General features: G+C 47.9%; 1 protein-coding gene across 1 annotated transcript in view; it reads right to left on the bottom strand.

Annotated features, from left to right (window-relative positions):
• LOC144600697 (short transient receptor potential channel 5-like) overlaps positions 1-20,541 on the bottom strand; it is an 84,853-nt gene that overhangs the window by 9,075 nt on the left and 55,237 nt on the right. The window contains 3 exon segments of the mRNA XM_078412592.1: positions 2,706-2,906; positions 7,861-8,056; positions 16,329-16,651. Of these exon segments, the coding sequence (XP_078268718.1) occupies positions 2,706-2,906; positions 7,861-8,056; positions 16,329-16,651 (720 nt within the window).

The following is a 20,541-nucleotide window of genomic DNA, read 5'->3' as shown; positions in this document are numbered from 1 at the left end:
GAGGAACTGCAGATGCTGGTTTAAATCGAAGGTAGACACAAAAAGCTGGAGTAACTCAGCGGGACAGGCAAGCATCTCTGGAGAGAAGGAATGGGGGACATTTCTTCAGAGAGTGACGAAGGGTCTCGACCCGAAACGTCACCCATTCCTTCTCACCAGAGATGCTGCTGACCCGCTGAGCTACTCCAGCATTTTGTGTCTACCTTAGATGGTGATGGAGAGAGATATAGAACAAATGAATGGGAATCGGAGAGCAGGAGGAATCACAGAGGGGAGCAGCGAGAGAGGATGTTGCAGAACTCCCATCGGAGAGAGGGGGAGAACTTCTTCAAAGTAGGCATGCCTTGAGGAGATTTCACAGTGGAGCTGCCAAAACATCACCCATTCCTTCTCTCCAGAGGTGCTGCCTGACCCGCTGAGTTACTCCACCTTCGGTTCAACCAACATCTGCAGTTCCTTCTTATGTAATGTTTACCCTGTCCGCCGGGCAAAGAGCAGGTATTTCCACCTTCAACCACCCGCCCCATCCCCAAAACCTCCTATCAGGCGACGGTGAGCCACATTTGTGAGTATTGTGAGCAGTTTAGACAATAGACAATAGACAATAGGTGCAGGAGGAGGCCATTCGGCCCTTCGAGTCAGCACCGCCATTCAATGTGATCATGGCTGATCATTCTCAATCAGCATCCCGTTCCTGCCTTCTCCCCATACCCCCTGACTCCGCTATCCTTAAGAGCTCTACCCAGCTCTCTCTTGAATGCATTCAGAGAATTGGTCTCCACTGCCTTCTGAGGCAGAGAATTCCACAGATTCACAACTCTCTGACTGAAAAAGTTTTTCCTCATCTCAGTTCTAAATGGCCTACCCCTTATTCTTAAGTGTGGCCCCTTGTTCTGGACTCCCCCAACATTGGGAACATGTTTCCTGCCTCCAACGTGTCCAATCCCTTAATAATCTTGTACGTTTCGATAAGATCTCCTCTCATCCTTCTAAATTCCAGTGTATACAAGCCAAGTTTCTGAGGAACTGAGGCCCATATCTGAGGGAGGACTTGCCGGCGTTAGAGAAATGATGGAGCTTTACAGATGGTCTTCTGGTGGTTGGGACTCGGTTACAGAGCAGTAAGTCGGAAGCCATATCTTTCTGTTATTCTCATGGAACTTGGGGGTTATTACATCTCTGCTTATATCTCATCTCTGGAATTACTCTTTATCAGCAGAATATATAAACAACTCCATAAAAGTGTCAGAGAAACAGGGACGTTTTGTTTAGAGATACAGCGCGGAAACAGGCCCTTTGGCCCACCGTGTCCGCGCCGACCAGCGATCTCTGCACACTAACACCATCCTACACTCACACTAGGGACAACTTTTACATTTACCAAGCCAATGAACCTACAAACCTGTACGTCTTTGGAGTGTGGGAGATCTCGGAGAAAACCCACGCAGGTCACGGGGAGAACGTACAAACTCCGTACAGACAGCACCCGTAGTCGGGATCAAACCCGGGTCTCCGGTGCTGCATTCGCTGTAAGGCAGCAACTCTACCGCTGCGCCACCGTGCCAGCCCTATCTTGCATCGAAAACAAAGTGCTGGGCAAACATCCTTGTCCTCCAGAAATGCTGCCTGACCCTAGAGTTCTCCAACACTCTGTGTTCTGTAAAAGTCTCCCTCTATACTCAATCATGAAGCATGGGCCATACTCAATCAGAAAACATGGGCCATACTCAATCAGAAAACATGGGCCATACTCAATCAGAAAACATGGGCCATACTCAATCAGAAAACATGGGCCATACTCAATCAGAAAACATGGGCCAAACAAAGACCTTTTGACGTTCCAGATCCTAACACAACGCACTTACTCAGTAACTCAGTAACTGAACTGAACCATCCTAACACCAACTAGAGAGTAGTCCTGACCTACCATCTACCTCATTGGAGACCCTCGGACTATCTTTAATTGGACTTTACTGGACTTTATTTTGCACTAAACATTATTCCCTTTATCCTGTACCTGTACACTGTGGGTGGCCTGATTAGTTTAGTTTAGTTAACTTTAGAGATACAGCGTGGAAACATGTTCTTCGGCTCACCGACCAAAATAACGGAACTAAACTGGACTTTGTGGTTTCTAATGTAATTGTCTAATCTCCCATGAAATTGAGTCACCATGGGCAAATGGAATCAAGTCGAACAGACTTTGATGAGATTTGGTTTCTTAAACCAATTTTGAGACTTGGAAAGACCAAGTCTTTTCCAGATCAATAATCCCCAGATACATTGGCACCAGCAAACAATAGCTGTAGCTTATAGACTGACGTCAGTTCCTAAATGCAGGTATGCCAAGTTTTAGTTTAGTTTAGAGATGCAGCGCGGAAACGGGCTCTTCGGCCCACCGAGTCGACACCGACCCACAATCCCCGCACACTAGCACTCTCCTACACACACTAGGGACAGTTTACAATTTTACTATGTCAATTAGTCTATACACCGGAGAAAACTGGAGCACCCGGAGAAAACCCACGCAGGTCACGGGGAGAACGTACAAACTCCGTACAGGCAAGCACCCGGAGTCGGGATCGAACCCAGGCCTCTTGCGCTGTGAGGCAGCAACTCTACCGCTGTGCCACCGGGCACAGTAATGGGAATGAAGGGGGAAAAGTCAATACAACGTAGAGATAAAGAACGATATAGCTTCATACTGTAAATTCTTTGAGGTTCTCGTGCTTCTCGTTCTTGACGTCGGTGCTGGGGCAGATCTGAGCTTGCAGCCATTTGCAGAGATACCAGATGGACTTTGGGCTGGGGATGATGTTGAAAGGCGGTGGCAGAGTTGCACCTTCATCAAAGTAGCTCATCCAGAGCTTTGTCCTTGCAAATTTCCACTCAATGTCAGCGTGGTCCTGGGAATGAGATCAGAGACACAGGTAGCGGTCACAAACAACACTCTGGCCATAAGCTTCATACAAGCACAGGAACAGGCCCTTCGGCCCACCGCGTCAGCACTGACTACCAGGGCTGTCAACTTCCTCACTCACAAATAAGGGACAAAAGGTGACGTCACTGCCCCGCGCTCCCCACGTCACCTCACCCAGCCAGCGGCCACGTGCTCCCGCTCCACCAACAGGGGCTGCCCGGGCCGGGAGGCGGGTTGCTACGCAACCTCCGTTAGGTGGTGTCCGGGCCTCAGGGCCTACACTGTCTGCACCTACACTGTCCAGGCCTACAGCGTCCCCCCCGGCCCTAATAAGGGACAAGGGCAGTCCCGTATGGGACAAACCCATCTAGCCCAATATACGGGATGTCCCGGCTAATACGGGACAGTTGGCAACCATACTGACCACCAATCTCCCATTTGTAGTCAAAGACTTGTCCCACCCCCCGGTCCTTCTTATTTCTCACTGTTCCCGTCCGGAAGAAGGTACAGAAGCTTGAAAACTCACACCATAAGACTCAAGAACAGCTTCCTCCCCACTGTTATCAGGCTTCTGAATGGCCCTTCCATAAGCTAGGGTACTGTCCCATTCACCTCTAACCCATTGCGGACATTGGACTTTCTCTACAAGGCTGAGAACTATATTTTGCACTCTGTATCTTCCCCTTTGCTCTACCTATTGTACTTGAGTTTGACTTGATTGTGTTCCCGGATGGTATTATCTGATTTGATAGAAGAGCATGCTAAGCAAAGCTTTACACTGTACTTCGATATACGTGGCAATGGTAAATCTGAACCTCATCTATAGCTGATGACAATGAACTTGCCGAGACAATTATTTTAGTGAGCGGATTTTTAGTTTAGTTGAGTTTAGAGATATAGCATGGAAACAGACCCTTCGGCCCGACGGGTCCGTGCCGACCATCGCTCATCCGTTCACACTAGTTCTGTGTCACCTCACTTTCTCATCCGCTCCAGATACACCAGGGGGCGATTTACAGAGGGACAGTTAACTGACAAACCCGCGCGTCCTTGGGATGCGGGAGGAAGCCAGAGCACCCGGAGGAAACCCACGCGGTCACTGGGAGAACGTGCAAACTCCACACGGACAGGATCTGAGGTCAGGATCCAACCCGGGTCTCTGGAGCTGCGAGGCAGCGGATCTACCCGCTGCTCCACCGTGCCGCCCATAGTTGATGCGCTTTGTTTCTGTGCTGTGTGCTGGCTGTGGGACTTCAGTCCATGACCCATGGTGAATGCTGGATCCATGCTGCCTTGGTGGCTGTACTGACTCACCCTCTGATTATGCGAGACTGGAGCTGTTGCCCTTGTACCACTGTCTGCGATTCCCTGTGGCTCTCTCTCTCTCTCTGCCTCTCGCTCTCTCTCTGCCTCTCTCTCTCTCTCTCTCTCTACCTCTCTCTCTCTGCCTCTCACTCTCTCTCTGCCTCTCTCTGTGCCTCTCTCTACCTCTCTCTCTGCCTCTCGCTCTCTCTCTGCCTCTGCTTCTCTCTCTGCCTCTCTCTCTCTCTCTCTCTCTCTCTCTCTCTCTCTCTCTCTCTCTCTCTCTCTCTCTCTCTCTCTCTCTCTCTCTCTCTCTCTCTCTCTCTCTCTATGCCTCTCTCTGCCTCTCGCTCTCTACCTCTCTCTCTCTCTCTCTCTCTCTCTCTCTCTCTCTCTCTCTCTCTCTCTCTCTCTCTCTCTCTGCCTCTGCCTCTCTCTACCTCTCTCTACCTCTCTCTCTGCATTCCCCCCTCTCGCTCTCCCTCCCTCTCTCCCTCTCTCTTTGCCTCCCCCCTCTCCTCTGCCGCTCTCCCTCTCTCTCCCTCTCCCTCTCTCCCTCTCCCTCCCTCTCTCCCTCTCTCACACTCCCCCTCCTTCTCTCATCTGCATTTGCTTGTGACTTACAGATTGCCAGACTGTCAACTGACAGAAATAATTTCTCGTGATCCTCCTGCAGAAGAATAGACCTCTTGCACAAATGCCCAACGTGCCCAGCTTCCTTTAACAAGTCATTGCCCGCCCAGGGGGGCAGGATAAACCGCATGTTGCGGGTCGAGACCCTTCTTAAACGTCACCCAGTCCATCTCTCCAGAGATGCCCCCTGTCCCGCTGAGTTACTCCAGCATTTTGTGTCTGGATAAACCACAAGCTATCCTGGTGCTGCATTAAAGATGACGCTAGGGGAAACATGCAATGAGAACTGGACACATATGTCTCTGTCCTCAAGAGACAAGTTAGTTCTGCTTTCTCTCTGCACTGAAATTCTGAACACGATCGTAAACATGCCATGAAGGTGCAGGGAAGACATGCAGTTAGCTATCAGTCGGGTTCAAGGTTACCATTGTTCTACGCAATTAGTTACACATTATTAATGGCTTTCATTGCAAAATATGAACTGGATAATTTGTTTTAAAAGACAGCAAGCAACAATTATATTTTAAATGCGTAAGACGAAGCGATAATCTCTCAGGTACCAACCATTTACTCGATGGCTTTCTCTGCTGTGTGAAATTCCTACCATGATACTGAAGATGTCCAATTAGGACTCAGCTGTGATGGCTACACATCATTATTCTTTCGTATTTTTCTCTGCGGCATTTTAGTTTAGTTTAGTTTAGAGATTCAGCGCCTGTAGAGAAACAGGCCTTTCGGCCCATCGAGTACATGCTGGCCAGTGATTCACTCCGTACACTAGTTCTCTCCGACACACTGGGTTCAATTTACAGAAGCCAATTAACCTACAAACCTGCACGTCTTTGGAGTGCGAGAGGAAACCGGAGCATCCGGAGAAAACCCCACGCAGGTCACAGGGTTGGACGTACAAACTCCAGTGATAGACACAGAAAGCTGGAGTAACTCAGCGGGTCAGGCAGCATCTCTGGAGAGAAGGAATGGGTGAAGTTTCGGGTCGAGACCCTTCTTCAGGTCTCGACCTGAAATGTCATCCATACCTTCTCTCCAGAGATGCTGCCTGTCCCGCTGAGTTACTCCAGCTTTCTGTGTCTGTCTTCAGTTCAAACCAGCATCTGCAGTTCCTTCCTACACATACAAACTCCAGATGCTTCGGTTTCCTCCCACACTCCAAAGATGTACAGATTTGTAGGTTAATTGGCCTGGTATAAATTATGAATTGTTCCTAGTGTGCGTAGGGTAGTCTTAATGTGCGGGGATCGCCGGTCGGCACGGACTCGGTGGGCCAAAGGGCCTGTTTCAGCGCTGTATAGAAACATAGAAAAATAGATGCAGGAGAAGGTCATTTGGCCCTTCGAGCCAGCACCGCCATTCAATATGATCATGGCTGATCATCCGAAATCAGTACCCCGTTCCTGCTTATTCCCCATATCCCTTGATTCCTTTAGCCCTAAGAGCTAAATCTAACTCTCTTGAAAACATCCAATGAATTGGCCTCCACTGCCTTCTGTGGCGGAGAATTCCACAGATTAACAACTCTCTGGGTGAAAAAGTTTTTCCTCATCTCAGTCCTAAATGGCCTACCCCTTATTCTTAAACTGTGACCTCTCATTCTTGACTCCCCCAACATCGGGAACATTTTTCCTGCATCTAGCCTGTCCAAACCTTGAAGAATTTTATGTGTTTCTATAAGATCCCCTCTCATCCTTCTAAATTCCAGTGAATACAAGCCCAGTCGACCCATTCGTTTATCATATGTCAGTCCCACCATCCCAGAATTAACCTGGTGAACCTACGCTGCACTCCCTCAATAGCAATAATGTTCTTCCTCAAATTAGGAGACCAAAATTGCACATAATACTCCACGTGCAGTCTCACTAGGGCCCTGTACAACTGCAGTAGGATCTCCTTGCTCTATAAAACTCAAATCCTCTCGCAAGGAAGGCCAACATGCCATTAACTTTCTTCACTGCCTGCTGAACCTGCATGCTTACTTGCGGTGAATGATGTACAAGCACACCCAGGTCTCGTTGCACCTCCCCTTTTCCTAATCTGACGCCATTTCAGATGATAATCTGCCTTCCTGTTCTTGCCACCAAAGTGGATAACCTCACATTTATCCACATTATACTGCATCTGCCCTGCATCTGCCCACTCGCCCAACCTATCCAAGTCGCCCTGCAGCCTCATAGCATCCTCATCACAGCTCACACTGCCACCCAGCTTTGTGTCATCCGCAAACTTTGAAATGTTTAGTTTAATTTAGTTTAGTTTAGCAATGCAGCTCGGAAACAGGCCCTTTCGGCCCACCGGGTCCGCGCCGACCAGCGATCCCCGCACATTAACCACGATCCTATACCCACTCGGGACAATAGACAATAGACAATAGGTGCAGGAGGAGGCCATTCAGCCCTTCGAGCCAGCACCGCCATTCAATGTGATCATGGCTGATCATTCTCAATCAGTACCCCGTTCCTGCCTTCTCCCCATACCCCCTGACTCCGCTATCCTTAAGAGCTCTATCCAGCTCTCTCTTGAATGCATTCAGAGAATTGGCCTCCACTGCCTTCTGAGGCAGAGAATTCCACAGATTCACAACTCTCTGACTGAAAAAGTTTTTCCTCATCTCAGTTCTAAATGGCCTACCCCTTATTCTTAAACTGTGGCCTCTTGTTCTGGACTCCCCCAACATTGGGAACATGTTTCCTGCCTCTAACGTGTCCAACCCCCTAATAATCTTATACGTTTCGCTAAGATCCCCTCTCATCCTTCTAAATTCCAGTGTATACAAGCCTAGTCGCTCCAGTCTTTCAACATATGATAGTCCCGCCATTCCAGGAATTAACCTAGTAAACCTACTCTGCACGCCCTCAATAGCGAGAATGTTTACATTTACCAAGTCAATAAACCTACAAACTAGACTGAAAACAAATCTGTCTCTGAGCTAAACTAAAAAAAAATCACCCGATCTATCTGCTGTATGTAAAGAAGCATTGGGACACACTTACTGCAATAAGTTGGTAAGAGTTATTCATCATGGCAATCAGCATGTTGAGCAAGACCACCAGGGAGATGACATTGTAGGTTCCAAACATGGTGGCGCCCACAAACTCGGTGAACTCGTGCCGAGCTTTCACGTTGGTGACGTACAGGTTCAACAGCCCAAACACTGACCAAAACAGCGACTGCAGAGTCTCAAACATCCTGCAAAAGAGACAGATATGTCATATGTGGTAGGGTCGACACAAAACGCTGGAGTAGCTCGGCGGGTCAGGCAGCATCTCTGGAGGGAAGGAATGGGTGACGTTTCGGGTCGAGGCTCTTCTTCAGGCCGTACAGGCACCACCCGTAATCAGGATCGAACCCGGGTCTCTGGCGCTGTGAGGCAGTAGCTCTCCTGCTACGCCCTTACTAACAATGTATATTTAGCTGACAATGCATATTTAGTTTCGTTTATTCACAAAATGCTGGAGTAACTCAGCGGGTCAGGCAGCATCTCTGGAGGGAAGGAATGGGTGACGTTTCGGGTCGAGACCCTTCTTCAGACTGATGTCAGGGGGGCGGGACAAAGGAAGGATATAGGTGGAGACAGGAAGATAGAGGGAGAACTGGGAAGGGGGAGGGGAAGAGAGGGACAGAGGAACTATCTAAAGTTGGAGAAGTCGATGTTCATACCACTGGGCTGCAAACAGCCCAGGCGAAATATGAGGTGCTGTTCCTCCAATTTCCGGTGGGCCTCACTGTGGCACTGGAGGAGGCCTATGACAGAAAGGTCAGACTGGGAATGGGAGGGGAAGTTGAAGTTTAGTTTAGTTTAAATGTGTTGTCACCTGCACCGAGATACAGTGAAAAGCTTTTGTTGCGTGCTAACCAGTTCAGCGAAAAGAACTATACATGATTACAATCAGGCCGTCCACAGTGTACAGATGTATTTGTTTCTTTGCCAAAGTCTATGGTTTGAAGATGAAGGGTTGGTTACTTGCATCGAATTCTGCGTAGGTTTTATGATTTTAACCAACATCCATTTTCTTTATGAAATGAAGAGGACTATCTTTTACAGGATAAACGTTCTGTGAAACCCCCACTAATAGAAAGACAGCAAAGTTTAATTGGCCTTATATTGTGTAAAAATCAATAACGTTCTCAGTATTCAGCAAGTTGGTCTGTTGAGAGAAATCCAAGCTGGTAGACGGGTAAAAAGATCTGAAACGTGTACCCAAGAACCCATTCACTTACTTAAATAAAATGGCAGCACTGTGGCACAGCGGTAGAGTTGCTGTCTTACAGCGCCAGAGACCCGGGTTCAATCCTGACTACGGGTGCTGTCTGTATGGAGTTTCTACGTTCTCCTCGTGACCTGTGTGGGTTTTCTCCGAGACCTTTGGTTTCCACCCACACTCCAAAGACGTACAGGTTTGTAGGTTAATTGGTTTTGGTGTAAGTGTAAATTGCCCCTAGTGTGTGTAGGGTGGTGTTAATGTGCAGGGATCGCTGGTCGGCGCGGACTCGATGGGCCGAAGGGCCTGTTTCCGCGCTGTATCTCTAAAACTCTAAAAACCAAAACTAAGAAGATTTTTGATCTACAGCAACATTCTAAAAAGTTGACTTACTTTGCTTTTGATTAATTTTTGCCGTAGTGCAATCAGGGTTTGGTTCTGTTATTGATCACTGCATAATTCTGTTAAGACAATAACACAATTGCAAAGTACCACCAACGTGGGCACAGCTTAATCCTAATAGGATAGCAGGTTCTTCGAAAACAAAGCCTTGCAAATCTGGATCGAGTGGATGTGGAGAGGATGTTTCCACTGGTGGGAGAGTCTAGGACCAGAGGCCACAGCCTCAGAATTAAAGGACGTTCCTTTGGGAAAGAGATGAGGAGGAATTTCTTTCTACAGCAGGGGGTTGTGAATCTGTGGAATTCATTGTCACAGATGGCAGTGGAGGCCAAGTCAATGGATATTTTTAAGGCAGGGCTAGATAGATTCTTGATTAGTGAATGAAGGAACAGCAGATGCTGGATTAAACCAAAAATGGACACAAAATGTGTCTAATCCTCAGTCTGAAAAGGGTCTCGACCCGAAACGTCACCCATTCCTTCTCTCCAGAGATGCAGCCTGGCCCACTGAGTTACTCCAGCATTTTGTGTCTATCGTTGATTTTTGATTAGTACGGGTTTCGGGGGTTACGGAGAGAAGGCAGGAGAACGGGGTTGACAGTCAAGTCAAGTCAAGTCAATTTTATTTGTATAGCACATTTAAAAACAACCCACGTTGACCAAAGTGCTGTACATCTGTTTAGGTACTAAGGAAAAAATGAAACATACAGTAGCACACAAACATAACAGCACATACAAAACAGTTCACAGCGCCTCCTCAATGGGCCTCAAACGCTAGGGAGTAGGAATAGGTTTTGAGCCTGGACTTAAAGGAGTCGATGGAGGGGGCAGTTCTGATGGGGAGAGGGATGCTGTTCCACAGTCTAGGAGATGCAACCGCAAAAGCGCGGTCACCCCTGAGCTTAAGCCTAGACCGCGGGATAGTGAGTAGCCCCAAGTCGGCCGACCTGACGGACCTGGAGTTAGAGAGGTGGGTTAGAAGATTTTTGATGTGGGGGGGGGGGAATGTCCATTTAGGGCTTTATATGTGAATAGGAGGAGCTTGAAGTTGATTCTGTACCTTACAGGGAGCCAGTGGAGAGAGGCCAGAATCGGGGTGATGTGGCCCCTTTTACGGGGGAAAGACAGGGAAAGATAGGTCAGCCATGATTAAATGGCGGAGTTGACTCGATTGGCCGAATGGCCTAATTCTGCTCCTATCGCTTATGAACTTAGACTAGTTTGAAGATACAACATGGAAACAGACCCTTCGGCCCACCGAGTCCACACCGACCATCGTTCACCCTGTTTATATCAGTTCTATGTTTTCCAATTTCCCATCCTCTCTCCACACACTAGGGGCAATTTACACAAGGCCAACTAACTTACAAACACACACGTCTTTGGAGTGTGGGAGGAAACCAGAGAACCCAGAGAAAACGCACGCAGGTCACGGGGAGAACGTACAAACTCTGCGCAGACAGCACCCGAGGCCAGGATCGAACCAGGGTCTCTGGTGTTCGAAGATCTGTAAGGCAGCAACTCTACCGCTGCGCCGCCATGCCGCCCAGTAATGGAATGGGATGGAATGAAATAGTTTATTGTCACATATTGTGAGATTCTTTGCTTGGGCGGCACGGTAGCGCAGCGGTAGAGTTGCTGCATTACAGCGAATGCAGCGCCGGAGACTCAGGTTCGATCCTGAATACGGGTGCTGCACTGTAAGGAGTTTGTACGTTCTCCCCGTGACCTGCGTGGGTTTTCTCCGAGATCTTCGGTTTCCTCCCACACTCCAAAGACGTACAGGTATGTAGGTTAATTGGCTGGGTAAATGTAAAAATTGTCCCTAGTGGGTGTAGGATAGTGTTAATGTACGGGGATCGCTGGGCGGCACGGACTTGGTGGGCCGAAAAGGCCTGTTTCCGGCTGTATATATATGATATGATATGATAACCAAGGTTTACAAAATTGGATCATATTTACGTTTCTTACAGCTCTGATCCTTTTACTTCATAGTGTTGGGGTTGCAACATAGAAACATAGAAAATAGGTGCAGGAATAGGCCATTTGGCCCTTCGAGCCTGCACCGCCATTCATGGCTGATCATCCAACTCAGTATCCCGTACCTGCCTTCTCTCCATACCCCCTGACCCCTTCAGCCACAAGGGCCACATCTAACTCCCTCTTAAATATAGCCAATGAACTGGCCTCAACTACCTTCTGTGGCAGAGAATTCCACAGATTCACCACTCTCTGTGTGAAAACAAACGTTCTCATCTCGGTCCTAAAAGACTTCCCCCTTATCCTTAAACTGTGACCCCTTGTTCTGGACTTCCCCAACACCGGGAACAATCTTCCTGCATCTAGCCTGTTCAACCCCTTAAGAATTTTGTACATTTCTATAAGATCCCCCCTCAATCTTCTAAATTCCAGCGAGTACAAGCCGAGTCTATCCAGTCTTTCTTCATATGAAAGTCCTGCCATCCCAGGAATCAATCTGGTGAACCTTCTCTGTACTCCCTCTATGGCAACGGCCTAAAGAGAAATCCTTACCTTTCCCATTACACACTGCCAACATAGGATTCATTGCTCAGCTGGCTCACTGCCTTCACGCATTCACTTCAGATTGCAATTGTTATGTTTAAGTGTGCGTGGAGATTTTACTTTTCTTTAATGATGGATGGGAAGTGACAAAATCTACTGTATCTGGTAACAACATTATTGCTGGGGAGACACAGAGACAGACTCACAAAAAAAAAAGGAAAATGTCGTCAGGTTTAGTTTAGTTTAGTGTTGTTTCCAGATACACCGTGGAAACAGGCCCTTCGGCCCACCGAGTCCGTGCTGACCAAAGATCGCCCTTACGCCAGTTCTATCCTGCACACAATTTACAGAGGGCCAATTAACCTACACACACACCTGCACTTCTTTGGAGTGTGGGAGGAAACTGGAGCACCCGGAGGAAACCCACGCGGTCACGGGGAGAACGTGCAAACTCCACAGTCGCCCATTCATTCTCTCCTGAGATGCTGCCTGACCTGCTGAGTTACTCCAGCATTTTGTGAATAAATACCTTCGATTTGTACCAGCATCTGCAGTTATTTTCTTATAGCACCCGTGGTTAGGATCGAACCTGGGTCTCCGGCGCCCGTAAGACAGCAACTCTACCGCTGCGCCACCGCCACGCCCTTTAGGTAAATCGTATCTTACACTCACAATAAATGTGTACAACCCACCCACAAATATGCGGTTTATGTTTCAAAGTGTGTTCCTCTTTAATAGAATGGAGGTCTCTGCTTTTCATTGGGGCCTTTGAAGTGGCATTAAGCAGACATTAACCGATATGGACTTAACCAGACATTAATTCAGGCGAGATCGCTGCATTTACTGTACATGACGTTAATTCTGTTCTGGGATCTGGCCAAAGTTGGCCGGTGTATCTGTTAAAAGCTTTTAAAAGAAACTTTAGAAAGTGGTAATGGACAAACATGAAAGGATGCAGACATTTACAGAGGCTGTCGATTATTTCAGTGCATAGTTTAGACTTTGCAATCGTTAGCAGAATAACATTACTGTTTGACAGAATATTAAACAGCAGAACACGCCAAGACTGACTGCTGAAATTTGCACTTGCTGTAAGTAACGGGAAAATATACTCTGGTGCACTGTTTTACGTGACAATTTAATATTTTAATAATCTATCTAATAATTACAAACCTTCAATATTTGTCAGCCTTAAACTGAGTTCTCAAAAATAAAGTACCAACAGATACCTGTGGAATTTTGACTATCATTAGTTTAGTTTAGTTTAGTGCAGTTTAGTGTAGTTTAGATTAGCTTTAGTGTAGTTTAGTTAAGATTAGTTTAGTTTCATGTATGGTTTAGTTAAGTTAGTGTAGTTCTGTTCAGTTTAGCTTAGTTTAGTTTAGATTATTTTAGTTTATTGTCACGTGCACCGAACTACAGTGAAAAGGTATTTTGTTGTGTGCTGACCTTGAAACATAAAGAAGGATCTCTACCCGAAACATCACCCATTCCTCTCCAGAGATTCTGCCTAGAAACATAGAAACATAGAAAACAGGTGCAGGAGGAGGCCATTCGGCCCTTCGAGCCAGCACCACCATTCATTGCGATCATGGCTGATCACCACAATCAGTAACCTGTGCCCAACTTTTCCCCATATCCCTTGATTCCGCTAGCCCCTAGAGCTCTATCTAACTCTCTCTTAAATTCATCCAGTGAATCGGCCTTCACTGCCCTCTGTGGCAGAGAATTCCACAAATTCACAACTCTCTCTGCCTGACCCGCTGAGTTACTCCAGCATTTTGTCTCTACCTTAGCTTAAAGCCGATATACATGATTACATTCGAGCCGTCGACAGTGCACATTGTTGGAGTAGAGGTTTAAAGGAGCTGAGCGATTGTAATGATTGATTGCTGATCCATCTCTGGGGACCAACATGCAGAGAGTCGCCTGGGTTGGGTGCCATCTTGGTATTGGTAAAAGATCTTCTCGCAAGGAATTAACGCAACCCAATTCAATGTTATATGAATTTCGTAATGGTGGGTTAAGACCCAAAATTGTGATCTGAATTGCAAACCAAGTCAAATGCAGAAATTTGAAAACAAAAGATTGGTTACGATTGGTAAGTTGGGAATCATATTCCACATTTTCACAGCAGGTTAGCAAAGATAAATCTGCATACTGTCCCCAAAGAGCATCTATTGTATTGATGTTGTAGTTTTAGAGATACAGTATAGGAACAGGCCCTTCGGCCCACCGAGTCCACTCCGACCAGCGATCAGCCCCTACACTAGTTTATGGGCGGCACGGTGGCGCAGCGGTAGAGTTGCTGCCTTACAGCAAATGCAGCGCCGGAGACTCAGGTTCAATCCTGACTACGGGTGCCGTCTGTACGGAGTTTGTACATTCTCCCCGTGACCTGCGTGGGTTTTCTCCGGGATCTTCTGTTTCCTCCAACACTCCAAAGACGTACAGGTATGTAGGTTAATTGACTGGGTAAATGTAAAAATTGTCCCTAGTGTGTGTAGGATAGTGTTAATGTGCGGGGATCGCTGGGCGGCGCGGACTCGGTGGGGCCGAAGGGCCTGTTTCCGCGCTGTATCTCTAAATCTAAAAAATCCTACACACTAGGGGCAATTTACAGAAGCCAATTAATCTACAAACCTGTACATCTTTGGATTGTGGGAGGAAACCGGAGCACCCGGAGAAAACCCACATGGTGACGGAGATAATGTACAAACTCCGTACAGACAGCCCCCCTAGTCAGGATCGAACCCGGGACTCTGGCGCTGTAAGGCAGCAACTCTACCGCTGCGCCACCGTGTCGCTTGAATGTATAGTTTGATTTGACAGGCTTTTCCCTGTATCGTGACAATAAATAAAGTAAACTAAACTAATCTAAACTAAACTAAACTAAACTAAACTCGAAGGAAACCCACTTGGTAACAGGGAGAACATACAAACTCCACACAGACAGCACCCGAGGACAGGATCGAACCCGGGACTCTGGCGCCATGGCAGAGCAACTCTACCGCTGCGCCACCGTGCCGAGATCTACATTTCCTTAGCTCCAAAGTATTTGAAAGAGTACGTCAAGGGGGATGAAAAGACACAAAAGTCCTCGGGTGCTGTCTGTGTGGAGTTTGCACGTTCTCCCCGTGACTGCGTGGGATTCCTCCAGGTGCTCCGGTTTCCTCCCACATCCGCAAAACGCGTGGGTTCGTAGGTTCGTTGTAAATTGCCCCCTTGTGCGTAGGGAGCGGATGAGAAAGTGGGATAAGATAGAACTACCGCGAAAGGGTGATCGATGCTCGGCGTGGACTCGATGGGCTGAAGGGCCTGTTTTCATGCTGTATCTCCAAACTAAACTAAACATTCCACGGTATTGTTAAAGCTACATCAATCTTCCAGCAACGCCAGGTCATATTAACTGGAAATATTATCTATCTGAATTGATAGCTACGTGTTCCTCATCCATCAGCATTAAAACACACAGTGCCTGAAACAAACACAGTGGCAATCAATAATGAGCTCTCTCTCCAACGAGCAGGTTTTGTCTGAGGTAAGACAAGCTCAAAATTGACATCAATGGCCAAGTGTGGTTGAGTAAGTGGATAACAGAGCCCGTGGGAACGGGTGGTCGATGGCCAGTGTGGACTAGGTGGGCCGAAGGGCCTGTTTCCATGCTGTATCTTTAAAACTTAGCCAAGGAAAACAATTGGAACCTTTGACAATATTGTAAATTTTTAACAGTGATTCGCTGGCAATGTGTGTGTTTTCTACAGTATGTTTACTTTGCTGCAGGTAATGTGTATATTTACTTCGAGGCACAGTGGTGCAGCGTTGGAGTTGCTGCCTTACAGCACCAGAGACCCCGGTTCGATCCTGGCTAGGGGTGCGCTTCTGTTCGGAGTTTGTACATTCTCCCCGTGAACTGTGTGGGTTTTCTCTGGGTGCTCCGGTTTCCGCCCACTCTCCAACGACGTACAAAGGTTTGTAGGTTAATTAGCTTTGGTATACAGTAGGTGTAAATTGTCCCTGGTGTGTGTGGGATAGTGTTAGTGCGCGGGGATCGCTGGTCGGCGCGGACTCGGTGGGTCGAAGGGCCTGTTTCCGCGCTGTATCTCTAAACTAAACTAAACTAAACTAAAACTAAATCTTATCTTGCTAACACACACTCAATAACATATCCTGTTTAATATTTCCAGTGAAGTCGATCATCGTGAATGTTGTAGTCCTACAGAAGTTAGAAACATGAATAGAAGCCTTTGACAACTTTGGACAATTTTTAACAGTGGTTCACTGGCAATCTTTATATTTTCCTTTTTGCTGCAAATATTTAACAAGTGGACTTACGTGGAGAAGGCATTGTTTTGCCTCTCACACCGTATCCCCTTGCAGTTGTTGGGCTCCTCGGACGCGCTGGTCTCGTAGTAGAAGTAAAGCTGGTTCAGGCCGTTGGCGAAGGCAAGCAGTACCAAGCAGTAGATGAAGAGGAACTTGAGGATGTCGAGGAGCATGCGGCCCAGGGAGATCTGCAGCGGCCCCAGGTGGGAGTTTGCGGTGAAGAGCGAGATCAAGCGGAGGGAGCTGAAGATGTTGGCTATGGCGAAGAGGGCCTCTGCGATCAGCGTCGGGTGCCACATCTCCCACTCCTCCCGCGGCCGAGAGCCGTTGTACTTCAAAACAAATCGACAAGTCAGGTCGGGAACATCGGCCACAGTTTAAGAATAAGGGGTAGGCCATTTAGAACAGAGATGAGGAAAAACTTTTTCAGTCAGAGAGTTGTGAATCTGTGGAATTCTCTGCCTCAGAGGGCAGTGGAGGCCAATTTTCTGAATACATTCAAGACAGATGGCAGATCATATGCTGGATATGATGATATGACCTTCATCAAACAGGTGGACTATATTAGAGGAATTTCTAGTGGCATTTCATCGATGTATTAAATAATTAACTTGCTAAGAATACCAGGGATAAACGACGAGTCTATTTTGCTTTGATCTGTCCTTTTCACATCTTGCATGCTCTTTGCATTCAAGAGAGAGCTGGATAGAGCTCTTAAGGATAGCGGAGTCAGGGGGTATGGGGAGAAGGCAGGAACGGGGTACTGATTGAGAATGATCAGCCATGATCACATTGAATGGCGGTGCTGGCTCAAAGGGCTGAATGGCCTACTCCTGCACCTATTGTCTATTGTCTATTGAATAAACTGGCTAAAGGACCTGTCCCAGTTACGCGATTTTTAAGGCGACTGTCAAAGTCGTAGCAGATGGCCGAAATTTTCTTTCACCTTACGACAATGACCACGACAATGCCGAGTCAGGTCGACACAAGTTACTTTTTTTGTGAAACTAGCACCTGGCTAAGAGATTACACCGTCTTCGGAAACAATAGACAATAGGCACAATAGGTGCAGGAGTAGGCCATTCGGCCCTTCGAGCCAGCACCGCCACTCAATGTGATCATAGCTGATCATTCTCAATCAGTACCCTGTTCCTGCCTTCTCCCCGTACCCCCTGACTCCGCTATCCTTAAGAGCTCTATCCTTCCGCTATCCTTAAGAGCTCTATCCTAAAGAACATCGCGAAATTCCCATGCTTACCTGACCGTCAAACTGTCGCCTCCAATCTACCTGTCAAATGTCCTGACGGTAAATAAATTGGTTAAACACAAGTATTTTATGGTATCTTCAAATGCCTTTTCTTAATTTAATATTACGTGCTTCTAAATGCATCTGCGACAACCTAGCAAACCTGGGGACAGCGTGCGACAGACAGCGCCCGCAATAAGCTACGATACTTGGCGATAGCCAATCGCCGGCAGTCGCCTTAAAATCGCCTAAGTGGGACAGGCCCTTAAACCTACCCGCACTTTTGACTTTAGAGATACAGCGTGGAAACAAGTTCTTCAGCCCACCCAGTCCACGCCAACCAGTTATCATGCCGTACCACACACACTAGGGACAATTCACAATATTACCGCGGCCAATTAGCCTGCAAACCTGTACGTCTCAGGCGAGCGGGAGGAAACCGGAGCACCCGGACAAACCCACACAGTTCACGGGGAGAACGTAAAACTCCTTACAGACGGCACCCGTGGTCAGGATGGAACCCGGGTCTCCGGCGCTGTGAGGCAGCAACTCTACCGCTGCGCCACCTGGGGAAAGGACACTTGGGCAGGTACGTAAACCGGAATGGTTCAGAGGGTCATGGACCAAATGGGAGTCGCGTAGATGGGGCAATTTATGAATGGGTCCTTCGCATTCTACTGAGGAAATCTCCTTAAGGTGTGCCTACTTTGAAGATGTTCTCCCCTCTCTGCATCATCTACCCTCGCTGGCCCCCCCCCCCCCCCCCCCCCCCCTCTGTGATTCCTCCTGGTCTCCTGCTCTGCTTTAATTGATCCTTTTCACACTTTACCCTTCCATATCTCTAGATTTCACCCCTGACTCTCAGTCTAAAGAAGGGTCTCGACCTGAAACGTCACCTATACCTTTTCTCCAAAGATGCTGCCTGGCCCGATGAGTTGCTCCACCTTTTTTGTGTCTATCTCCAGTTTCTACCCAGTTGTTATCAGGCAACTGAACCATCTTACCCACAACTAGAGTGCGGTCGTGAGCTACTATCTACATTATTGGAGACCCTCGGACTACCATTGATCGTACTTTCCTGGACTTTATCTGGCACTAAACGTTATTCACGTTATTCCCTTCATCATTTATCAGTGTACACTGTAAATGGCTCGATCGTAATCACGTATTGTCTTTCCGCTGACTAGAACGCAACAAAAGCTGTTCACTGTACCTCAGCACACGTGACAATTAATGAACTAATCTAAACTAAACATAATATTTCCTAGGGGACTCAAGAACTAGAGAATATAAGCTTTAGGCGAGAGGGGAAAAATTAATAGGGACTATTTCACACAGTTTGGTGGGTGCGTGGAATGAGCTATCAGAGGAGGTAGTAGAGGCAGGTACTATCTATAAACTAAAACTCTCGTCTGTTTGTTTGTTCGTTCCTGAACTACAGCCAAAACGGTACACGATAGCGCGACAATTTTAGGCCCACCTTACTCACCGTCGTCCCTTTGGTGCTAATGGAAGAGGTTTCATTGAAATCGGTGTTATATTTTTTAAGTTATTCACATTTTTAAGTTTAAATCTATCTCCTAGGGAGGGAGGGAGGGAGGGAGGGAGGGAGGGAGGGAGGGGGGGAGGGAAGATAAGGGGGGTTGAGGGGGATGGACTGTGGGGTGGGGGGAGGGGGGAGGGGGTGGGGAGGAGGGAGGGGGTGGAGGGAGGGGGGAGGGGGAGGGGAGGAGGGAGGGGAAGGGAGGTGAGGAAGTAGGGGGAGGGAGGGGGAGGAGGAAGGGGAGGGAGGTAATGAGGGAGGGGGAGAGAGGGGGAGGGAGGGGGAGGGAGGGGGAGGAGGAAGGGGAGGGAGGGGGAGGAGGAAGGGGAGGGAGGTAATGAGGGAGGGGGAGAGAGGGGGAGGAGGGAGGGAGAGGGGGAGAGGGGAGGAGGGAGTGGAGCGGGGGGGGGGGGGGGGGGGGGAGGGGGGTAGGAGAGGGAACTGCACCAATGCAGGAGAGGTTTGGGCCCAACATTTAAAAGACACTTAATCAGGTAAATGGATAATTCAGTTCAGTTTAGTTGAGTTTATTGTCACGTGTACCGAGGTACAGTGAAAAGCCTTTGTTGCGCGCTAACCAGCAGCGGAAAGACAATATGTGATTGCTATCGAGCCATTTACAGTGTACAGATACATGATAAGGGAATAATGTTTAGTGCAAAATAAGGATAGTGTTGGTGTGCGGGGATCGCTGGTCGGTGCGGACTCGGTGGGCTGAAGGGCCTGTTTCCACGCTTATCTCTGAACTCTAAACTTTCTAAACAGAGCAAAACCCGTGTCGGTAGACACACACTGGTAACTGTGCACGCTTTCATGTGAAAATCCTAGTCTCATGAGGTGTGTCACGCCGAGATCCTAACGTCTTTTGCCTTTGGCTCCTGCAAATTCCTGACATGAATCTTCGCTGAAGAATGCTGGAAAGGTGTGAGAGACATCTGTAGCCGGAGGCACGTTCTCACCGGCTATCCCCAGAGCAGAGCTCAAACTAGTTACCTGTGGCATTGCTCATAGCAACTCGCGGGTGGGTGAAACGAAAACAAGGAAAAACAAAATCTAAGCATGCAAGACACTTTCCATTGCAGATGATTCAAATGTTAGAAACGTAGGTGTAGGAAGAAGCCATTTGGCCCTTCCAGCCAGCACCGCCATTCATTGTGATCATGGCTGATCATCCACAATCAGTAACCCGTGCCTGCCTTCGCCCCATCTACCCTTGATTCCGCTAGCCCCTAGAGCTCTGTCTAACTCTCTTTTAAATTCATCCAGTGAATTGGCCTCCACTGCCCTCCACGGCAGAGAATTCCACAAACTCACAACTCTCTGGGCGAAAGAGTTACAATTTACAATTTTACATACCGAAGCCAATTAACTTTACAAAACAGTACGTCATTGGAGCGCGGGAGGAAAACCGGAGCCCCAGTAGGAAACCCACG

This window comes from Rhinoraja longicauda, chromosome 15 (genome assembly GCF_053455715.1).
Source record: "Rhinoraja longicauda isolate Sanriku21f chromosome 15, sRhiLon1.1, whole genome shotgun sequence".
NCBI classification, from domain to species: Eukaryota; Metazoa; Chordata; class Chondrichthyes; order Rajiformes; family Arhynchobatidae; genus Rhinoraja; species Rhinoraja longicauda.
Note: the sequence above shows the minus strand (reverse complement) of the source record. Positions and strands in the feature narration are given on the sequence as shown.